We start from the raw sequence: 11,139 nt of genomic DNA, 5'->3' as shown, positions 1-11,139 counted from the left end.
TCATTGGTGATTATATTATCATATGGAGATAGAAGGAGAAAAAGAGAGGTTGCTTTCAAAAGACAAAATCAATGGTGAATGTGTTTATCCCAGTTCGCCAGGGGTCCTCTATTCTAAAAGCGGTGAACGAGAGCACAGGAAAGAAATGAGCAAATCTAAAATCAAACAAAGGCTACGAACTCGATTTAAAACTCGTACCACAATACAACAGTATCAAGAAAACCCCAAATATAAACAAATATTACTCCTTCTAAATAATATAATGTGACAAAAAGTTAATTCCGCCTACAAAAGGTGACATGATCTTTTTTTGACATTGACGAGAGGCAACTGAGTTGAAATATCGCAAATACCCCTATACCCTAACACTGACAGCTACAAATTATGATAATAAAAGTTCTCTGTAGTCGAGGAAATGCATAACATGACATAATTATTGGAACTATTTTCATTGTCAATATGCTTGTCGATCGAATTTCTTTTTTTACACGGGTAAAGCAAACTAACCTGGGGTGTAAGCAGTTCGGCACAAATATTTACAATCACCAAAAACTAACAAACACTGATTTAAGCTAGTATTTTGCATTAAACATTAAAAAAAAAACAAAAAAACAAACGATGGCTCGGCAAACCGGAAAAAACAGCAAAGTACGAAAAAGAGAAAACCAATACATATGATATATTTTTTTCCGGAATACTCTATAATTTATAATAACATGTTTCTGACACACGCATATCAGTTGCGGGGATTATTCGTTGCATTTCCGATTCAGAATGTTTAAAGTGACCTGCCTTAGAGAATATAGAGAATATATTGCAGCTATTTCATGACTGCCTAATTCACTGAAGAGATTCATTAAATCTTCCAGATTCAATATTTAATATTAAGATTGGTATGCTTTAAGACCTAACGTCATGCATTTGAGGTCTCCTATGTCACATTTACAAGATTTTAAACATTGATAAGTTCAATTTAAGGTTTGAGATTTTCCGGTTATTTTTGGTTCATGTGGTGTGGTTTCTTTATCAGCGTGTAAGTTTTATATCCGATTAACACGCGTCTCCAACAAATCAGAGAAAACAAAAAGTGTACAGTTTCGGTAAGATATTTCTAGTGTTGTATTTACATTATATTGTACTTGTTCATTTTCTGTCCATAATTTCTATTCAGAATGAGATAAGTTTAAAAAAATATAAGTAATACTAAGGCTCTAAAAAGGTTGACATTTACTGCAGCACCCAGACTGTTCCATCGGCTTCGTGCACAATTGAAAAGGTTTTATTATTCATGAAATAGGTAAAATAATCAATAGACATATAAACAAGCAGTCAGGCAAACAGAACAAAGCTAAATTAACTATCAATTAGTTCACTACAGTAATCACAAATTCTCCCCTCAGTCCTCAACCCTCAGTCCCAAATCCACAACCCCCATCCCTCAACCTTAAGCCCCCAACCCCCAACTCTACAATTCTCAGTCCTCAACCCTCAGTCCCCAACCCTCAGTCCTCAACCCTCAGTATCCAACCCACAATCCTCATTCCTCAACCCCAAGTCTTCAACTTACTTCAATGTCCGATCCGCAAAGCACAATCCTCAACCCTCAGTCCCCAACCTTACGCCCTAAGCCCGCAACTATCATTCTGGATCCCCAAACTTAACCCTCATCCCTCGTTCCCTAACCCACAGTCGTCCGCCCTCAATCCTTAGTCTCCAACCCACAACAATCATTCTTGCTCCCAACCCCCAATCTTCCCACCCAAAACCCTCGGTCCCCAACTCCTTACCTCCCTGTTCTTAAATCATGAGTCTCAAAACCCTTAACGCTCTCTTTCAAATCTGCAACCCTCAGTTGTCAGCCTCTAATCAGCACCTCTCAGCCATTAGTCCCCAACTCTCAATCCACAACCCTCAGTCCTCAACACACACAATTGATCAAGTTATTTATTAAGATTCCGCCATTACCGATTCTTACTTGTCGCACTTTCATCATTTCATTATATATAGGTCGGATACTTCTTGTTCAGTATTATGATATGCTCTGGTTAAAAGATTGGAATAGAGATTTGTTGGTTTATTATTTTGAAATAAATATTAATATTGTTTTCATTTCAGTTTGCTAGGGGTGCTGTATTACAGAGCGATGAGTGAAGAACAAGACTCGGGTAAGTCTCAAGTTTCATCAATGTTTCATGCTTGATAGTTTATTTTATTAGTTAAAGAAAAAAAATCGCTCTTAACATCGAAACTAATTCGATATTATTTTCTAATAAATGTGTTGTATGACTCAAAAATACAACTGGATTGTGTCTTATTTCAGAAGAAGCACAGCAGCTTCTGGAGGTCGTGGAGACGTACATCACTGACATTTCAAAAGAGTTTAAAGAAGGGCTAGCACAGATCAAGAAAGAAAATGTCGAAGTCCTAAACTCTGTATCAAACAGACTTTCCACAGTTGAAGTGGAAAGTCAGGCACTGCGCAGGGACATAGAACGACTAGAAAAACAGATAGAGGACGTGGCAAAGGGAATCTCAAAAGATATTACGGATCATTTACAGGGGATGCCATTTTTCCTTCAGCCGTGCACACAACACCAAATTGTAATTACAAACAAAGACTTGGAGAATCTGGAGAGGATGGACTTAGATTTGGGTAGTGTTAGCGCTGAAACAGAAACGTCAACGCAGGAAGTTGCGCAGCCATGTACCTCAACCCCTGACCCTCAGACACCGGCGCCATCCAGGAAAACCAAATTTTTCTGGAAATGGAACTCCGCAGCTGAAGACTGGCTCTATGAAAAGTGCCGTAAGAATTCGTTCAGTCGAAGCAGGGCTATTAAGTCCGAAATCTTTAAAGAAGGCATCAGGGAGAAACTGTGGACCGACAGCGTTACTTGGAGTGTGCGAGTGTTTAATAAAATAGACACGATCTGCAAAGGCAACTATTAACGTTTTGTGTTGTGCATAAAACTGTCATTTTATGGTCTAAATAAGACGATGGCATTAGCCCAGTACAGTGTACTTTGACGCAACATGCACAACTGTATTATTGACTACATTTATTTCAATTTCTAATTCGTAAGTAGCGATGGGAACTTGTGTAAGATTTGAAGAATTAACATATTTGTTAATGTGTACTTAGACCCATTTGTATTTTCTTAAGTTACATAAAGATCATTCGTTTTTTGTTTTTGTTTTTGTTTTCTTTTTCTTCAATTGTAACTTCTTCTTTAACTCTGACATCAACGAAAGACCAACTAGTTGCTTTGCAACGAGATCTGTTCCAGTTAATGATTATTATTTCATCAACATTTAGAACCTGCTAGTCTATCCGAGTCAACAGGTCTTTCATGGCCGTTAAAACAGATTCTTTCCTGTTTCGGAACCTTCTCAACTTTACAAATATCATTAATTTTACCTCATTCAGTCTGAGTATTAATAAAACATATAAAATATATATGAAGATTGCACAAACTAACTTGGTAATTGAATTTAATGTTCTAAAATAAAAAAAATAAAAATTACAGTTCCTTTTGTCATGAGGATAAATAGCCTTACTTTTTTAACCTTATCGAGTCAATAACAGATTATTTTTTAAGTCGAAAATATTTTGCTTTAAATGCAACGAATGTTCTATCAGGAATGTTTTTTTCTGCACAAAGTGATTGATAGTAATGGTAAGCTTCTTGAACGCCCTGAAGGTTGTGCTGGATCACCGTATGAAGACATTCAATTTCCTGTGGACTCCATCGCCCTGTAAATCCAGCATGTCTTCCTCTTCTGTCAGTGTAGTGTACTATTTCTAGTTCAGACGAACAATCGATAGATATGCCGACGAATGGTTCATGGGGTTCATCTAAGAGTTCTGTGGTTTGTTCATCAATCGGTAATATCTCATCCTCGTCTTGGATTTTGCATGGTTCAGGGAAGGCAGAAGGAATGCTTTCATGTAGCCTATGCGCCTTGAATGTTATAACAGAGGATAGAGTGTGTTCTGATAAGATTTTCTTTCTTTTTAAAAGTTGTTGCACATTATTGCATTCTGCCTGGATAGATGTATGCAACGCATGTAATTTTCTGAAATTTACAAACCAATGATTCTGTAGTAGACCAAAGCAAGAGATATAGGTTGCAACTTTGATAACGAAATGTCGACTGAAGTTACTGCTAACTAACCGTGAGGCAATTTCTGGAATCCACGGAAACACTAAACTGCCCATCTCATCTTTGAATGCGTTAAACTTAGAAGAATGAACAAGATCGTTTATTTCCATGTAGTGTATGATCTCTAGTGTCAAAGCAACATAATCCTCATCTAATTTTTCATCATCTTCTTCAATAATCTTTAATAGGTAATTTGAGTTCCAGACGAAACGTTTATGGCGAGATTTGTCCGTTGTTCGGCAATCGGGAAAGAATTTAAGTTTCAAACCTTGTACACCTAAGCGCAAAACGGTATGTACATCTCTACCAATTTCATTAATCAAAGCCAACCCTCTTTGAAATGTGTAGGGTTCCTTAAAACCATCTCCAATGGCTAAATGGGTACATAAAGTAGTGACATTTATTCTCCCTGACACTACGGCCCATCGAGGGCATACCGCTTCCTTCAGCGAAGCCAAAAATGACCTATCGGTTGTAACAATTGTTTTAGGGTCTTCTTGAATATCGCGCAAAAGAAGTAGCAAGGACCGCATTCCAAGCTGCGAGTCTGTTGCGTGAAGGAAATCAGAGAAATTTAAGAATCGTTTCATTCGCATTACCTGCCCCATGTCATGTGTAACGACACCAAAAAGAGGCGGTGCAGACATTTCATCCAACGCACAGGACGTGCAATCATCTAAGCATAAGAACCCATTCTCCCATGTCAAACTTCTATTCGGTTTCTGTTGTCCTGGTCCAAGATTTACTGAATATAGTCCAGACTTAGATGAATTTAACCGTCCCTTCCAAAATATTTCATTCGCACACTCTAGCTGGAATGTTCTCCAAGCGGAGAAAAAGCCACCTTTATCTCCGTTTGATGCCAACTTAGATTTCAATTCTTCGGTCAGGAAAGATCCAACTGATCTAATCATTTGCAAAAATGATTTAGATTTTTCAGACATTTCTTTAATTGGTGTAAGCAAGGAATATTGTGAAAGTAATTCTCTTAAATGATCTTCGTTGAATAATTGCCAGGGAAATAAGAGATTACTTCTCTCCGTTACATATGAAACGATTTCCACCCGAGAACTAACTGTCCCCATCTTCATGGTGTTTTCACGAATTGCGTTTATATAATCATTTGCTGATTGCCTGTTGGCAGTATTAAGTGTTTGGGACATCAGTCCTCCAGACACTACAGACTTATAAACGGGATGAATACTCCCATTCATTAAGTGTGGTGTGTCCGCATAAAATTGAACAAATGTCATATTCTCCGGATTTTGACAGAGTCTTCTCACTTTAATAGGTATGTCAGGATTTCGGCCGTCCAGATTAGATTGATAATTTGCACAATCGCGGAGAGAGAGGGCACCAGACATAGTTCCTCTCCTACCAATAATTTCCAAAAGCCCGGATCTAGACCAAAACAAATTCGTTTCTATTATACTGGATGCCATTGTACATGCAACGTGTACACTGATTAAAGTATTATCTAATGAAAACATATGAAGAGGAACCGGTTTGGAGTCTCTTCTACCAAATGTGAAGCAAATTAACACCACTTCAAATCCGTCCGGTGTTGATGTGTTTAACACCGTTTTATCGAGTATTTCGTTAAAATATTCAACATCATCTGGTAGAATATACATCTTTCGAATGTCCAAAAGATAATTTTTCTTAAAGGTTGGTCTTGTTAGCTGTTTTAGAGGTAGAGAGAAAATGACGTCCGATAACTCTTTTCTGAAATTATCGTAGTATGTATATTGCACTTTCTGTATCTGATTTCTTGTTTCAAGTGTTGATTGGAAATCTGGAATAGGCAAAAGGGCCATGTGGAAATCAAATTGCGTTGAAGTAAATAATTTGACGCTGACAGACCATTTCAAATTCTGTAATTGATTTGCATTGTAAGTCTCAAGTTTCAAATGTTTCTTTAATATAGGAAACACTGGGATTAAACTTCTTGCTTTCTGTGGTAGGAATTGAAAATAGGAATATTCCCCTTTAAAATCTTTAAAATGTTTCATAGTCACAACTATTCCATCAACATCAAAGGATTTAGATGTCCACAATGCCTGTTCTGCTCTGTTGATAGGACAATCACGAAGTCTTACGGGTGTATTTCTTCCAAGAATGTTTGAAGCATTGCCTATGCATGCATTGGCGAAACTCAAAGCGTTTTCTGATCCAGTTTCAAGGTATCCCTGGACTTCCATTTGGTCTGAAATAACATTTTACTCAGATAAATTCTTGTCTGAATGAAAACATATCAATCAGATTAGAGCCAATCATTATTCATAGCCAATCAATTGAAATCGAAGTTAAGGAACCTGTATTTCAAGATGTGACTTAACTCTCCTCTCATGGCATAAAAGTACAAAACAAAAATTTAACTTTCACTCACCTGGTTTTTTTTTTTTTAAATATATAATTCAACTAATACCTATCAAACAAAAAAGCAGCACGTATGTATAAACCAAAACTAAATAAAGGCACTTTCCAACACCGAATTACATCTTGTACGGTACAGGTCATCATTACAGACGGACAGCTCGTATCAATAAGAGTTAAACCTAACCATCAGAACTTTGTCCCTAACCCGCAACCCTCAGTATCAAACAAACCCCTTAAGTCCAGAAACCTCAATCTTCAACCTTTATTTTCAATCACTCACCCCTCAACCCTCAATCCAAAACACTCAGTCCCCAACCCTCAACCCACTGTCCCCAATATACAATCCTCAGTCTTCAACCCTCAGTCTTTTTTTTCTTATACAGTTCATTGCAGCCAGGGGATGTGTGACCTCGAAACTCTATAACTAAAATTTCCTCACTTTCCATTCAGCACAAACACCCTCATTCACTCCTTATAAGGCCAATCGCCAAATTCTGCAACTTTCAATTTCACTGTGTAAAGTAAACACAGTTAACAGTCCTAGCCGCAAGTTTCGCATTTTAGTTCTGATTCACGTGTACTTATCATAGGGGTCCACATATTGCATACCAATTTCAACAAGAGACATCCCTCTAACTAATGATAATCATCAAAAATCATTTCATGAATTTTAGCAACACTCATAACTCTTCAAGTACAGCAACTCTCAATTTTACAAAAATATTGACGGGTACTTTATTCGAAACTGTCCCCTTTGCTACCTTAAACCTCAACCCTCAGCCCACAACCCTCAGTCTCCAACCTTCAGCTGTAAGTCCCCAAACCACAATCTTCAACCCTCATGCAGTCTCCAACTGGGTTTTTATTTTGTAAGCATGACTTAGTTGTCATTGAAAATCATAGATATATTGCTTACATTACAGAAATCTTATTCATAGCCAATCAATTAAAATCGATGAACCTTTTTTTTCTTTAGATTTTTAATAAAATATTTTCTGCAATGACCAAAAAAAAAAAATAATGATAATAATAATAACTGATGTGAGATGTATTTATTTCAAGTTGTTAGAGGTGCTCTACAATCCTAATAAATCCCTTTATTGCAAAATTACACCCCTTTAAAGAAACCAATAGTTTTCTGTTCATTGTGACATTATCAGTACAGATAATCACCTAGGAAACCTGATAAATCTTTCTGCTTTTACCCTCACACCCTATATTATCTTTTATTATATTAAAACAAAGAAACAATTAGCTTTAGTTCAATGATAATTCCTTTAATTGTAACCCTACTAAGGAACCAATAATTTTCTGTTTAACTTTAAAAAATCAGTACTGTTAATCACTTAGGAAACCTACTAAATCTATTTCAATTCATCTTTTCACCCTAAATTATTTTTTACTATATTAAAACCAAGAAACAATCAGCTTTAGTTCAATGATAAATCCTTCTTACTGTAAAATTACACCCCTATGAAGGAACCCATAGTTTTCTGTTAAACATTAATAAAATCAGTACAGTTAATCGCCAAGGAAACCTGCTAAATCTTTTGGAATTCATCTTTACACCCTAAATTATCTTTTGTTATATTAAAACAAAGAAATAATCAGCTTTAGTTCAATGATTTATCCATTAACTGTAAAATTACACCCCTATGAAGGAACCCATAGTTTTCTGTATAACGTCAACAAATCTGTCCAGTTAATCACTTAGGAAACCTGCTAAATCTTTTGGAATTCATCTTTACACCCTAAATTATCTTTTATCATATTAAAACAAAGAAATAATCAGATTTTGTTCAATGGTTAATCATTTTATTGTAAAATTACACCTCTGTGAAGGAATCCATAATTTTTCTGTTTAACGTTAAATAATCAGTACAGTTAATTACCTAGGAAACCTGCTAAATCTTTTGGAATTCATCTTTACACCCTAAATTATCTTTAGTAATATTAAAACAAAGAAATAATCAGCTTTAGTTCAATGATTTATCCTTTTACTGTTAAATTACACCCCTTTGAAGGAACCCATAGTTTTCTGTTTAACGTTAAAAAATCAATACAGTTAATCAGTTAGGAAACCTGCTAAATCTGTTGGAATTCATCTTTACACCCTAAATTATCTTTTATTATATAAAAACCAAGAAATAATCAGATTTTGTTCAATGGTTAATCATTTTATTGTAAAATTACACCCCTATGAAGGAATCCATAATTTTCTGTTGAACGTTAAAAAATCAGTACAGTTAATTACCTAGGAAACCTGCTAAATCTTTTGGAATTCATCTTTACACCCTAAATTATCTTTAGTAATATTAAAACAAAGAAATAATCAGCTTTAGTTCAATGATTTATCCTTTTACTGTAAAATTACACCCCTATGAAGGAACCCATAGTTTTCTGTTTAACGTTAAAAAATCAATACAGTTAATCACTTAGGAAACCTGCTAAATCTGTTAGAATTCATCTTTACACCCTAAATTATCTTTTATTATATAAAAACCAAGAAATAATCAGATTTTGTTCAATGGTTAATCATTTTTTTGTAAAATTACACCTCTATGATGGAATCCATAATTTTCTGTTGAACGTTAAATAATCAGTACAGTTAATTACCTAGGAAACCTGCTCAATCTTTTGGAATTCATCTTTACACCCTAAATTATCTTTAGTAATATTAAAACAAAGAAATAATCAGCTTTAGTTCAATGATTTATCCTTTTACTGTAAAATTACACCCCTTTGAAGGAACCCAAAGTTTTCTATTTAACGTTAAAAAATCTGTACCGTTAATCACTTAGGAAACCTGCTAAATCTGTTGGAATTCATCTTTACACCCTAAATTATCTTTTATTATATAACAACAAAGAAATAATCAGATTTTGTTCAATGGTTAATCCTTTTATTGTAAAATTTCACCACTATGAAGGAACCCATAGTTTTCTGTTTAACGTTAAAAAAACAGTACAGTTAATCACCAAGGAAACCTGCTAAATCTTTTGGAATTCATCTCCTCACCCTAATTTATGTTTTACTATTTTAAAACAAAGAAACTATCAGCTTCAGTTCAATGGTTAATCCTTTTATTGTAAAATTACACCCCTATGAAGGAATCCATAATTTTCTGTTGAACGTTAAATAATCAGTACAGTTAATTACCTAGGAAACCTGCTAAATCTTTTGGAATTCATCTTTACACCCTAAATTATCTTTAGTAATATTAAAACAAAGAAATAATCAGCTTTAGTTCAATGATTTATCCTTTTACTGTAAAATTACACCCCTATGAAGGAACCCATAGTTTTCTGTTTAACGTTAAAAAATCAATACAGTTAATCAGTTAGGAAACCTGCCAAATCTTTTGGAATTCATCTTTACACCCTAAATTATCTTTTGTTTTATAAAAACAAAGAAATAATCAGCTTTAGTTCAATGATTTATCCTTTTACTGTAAAATTACACCCCTATGAAGGAACCCATAGTTTTCTGTTTAACGTTAAAAAAACAGTACAGTTAATCACCAAGGAAACATGCTAAATCTTTTGGAATTCATCTTCTCACCCTAATTTATGTTTTACTATTTTAAAACAAAGAAACTATCAGCTTTAATTCAATGGTTAATCCTTTTATTGTAAAATTACACCCCTATGAAGGAATCCATAATTTTCTGTTTAACGTTAAAAAATCAGTACAGTTAATTTCCTAGGAAACCTGCTAAATCTTTTGGAATTGATCTTTCCACCCTTACTTGTCCTTTACTATATCAAAACAAAGGAATAATCAGCTTTAGTTCAATGATAAATCCTTTTACTGTAAAATTACACCCCTGTAAAGGAACCCATAGTTTTCTGTTTAAAGGAAAAAAAAACTGTACAGTTAATCACTTAGGAAACGTTCTAAATCTTTTGAAATTCAACTTTACACCCTAAATTAGTATTTTATTAGTATATTAAAACAAAGAAATAATCAGCTTTAGTTCAATGATTTATCCTTTAGCTGTAAAATTACACCCCTATGAAGGAACCCATAGTTTTCTGTTTAATGTTAATAAAATCAGTACAGTTAATCACTTAGGAAACCTGCTAAATCTTTTGGAATTCATCTTTACACCCTCACTTGTCTTTTATCACATTAAAACAAAGAAATAAACAGCTTTAGTTAAATGATAAATCATTTTCTTATAGAATTACACCCCCACGAAGGAACCCATAATTTTCTGTTTATTGTTAAATTATATGTTTCTGTATGAATAATCACCTAGGAAACCTCCTAAATCTTTTTCAATCTACCCTCACGCCCTAGTTTATCTTTTCTCACATTAATACAAAGAAAAAATCAACATCAGACCCCAGAAAAATCCTTTTATTGTGAAATTACACCCCTATGAAGGAACCCATATTTTTCTGTTTAATGTTAAAAAAATCTGTATAGTTAATCACCTAGGAAACGTGATGAATCTTTTTGAATTCGTCTTCACACCCTAAATTTTCTTTTATTATATTAAAACAAAGAAATTATCAGCTTTAGGTCATTGATTTATCCTTTTACCTTAAAATCACACCCCTATGAAGGAACCCATAATACTCTGTTTTACAT

At 34.4% G+C, this 11,139-nt stretch overlaps 1 protein-coding gene across 1 annotated transcript; it reads left to right on the top strand.

The window, feature by feature from the left end:
• Positions 1 to 1,060: 1,060 nt before the first annotated feature.
• On the top strand, positions 1,061 to 3,186 carry LOC128169961 (uncharacterized). Its single transcript, XM_052835976.1, has 3 exons — positions 1,061 to 1,100; positions 2,116 to 2,165; positions 2,321 to 3,186. The coding sequence occupies exons 2-3, from the start codon at positions 2,144 to 2,146 to the stop codon at positions 2,947 to 2,949; spliced, it is 651 nt and encodes a 216-aa protein (XP_052691936.1). The 5' UTR covers positions 1,061 to 1,100; positions 2,116 to 2,143; the 3' UTR covers positions 2,950 to 3,186.
• Positions 3,187 to 11,139: the final 7,953 nt, after the last annotated feature.

The sequence above is a fragment of the Crassostrea angulata genome, unplaced genomic scaffold (assembly GCF_025612915.1).
Source record: "Crassostrea angulata isolate pt1a10 unplaced genomic scaffold, ASM2561291v2 HiC_scaffold_265, whole genome shotgun sequence".
NCBI lineage: Eukaryota > Metazoa > Mollusca > Bivalvia > Ostreida > Ostreidae > Magallana > Magallana angulata.
Note: the sequence above shows the minus strand (reverse complement) of the source record. Positions and strands in the feature narration are given on the sequence as shown.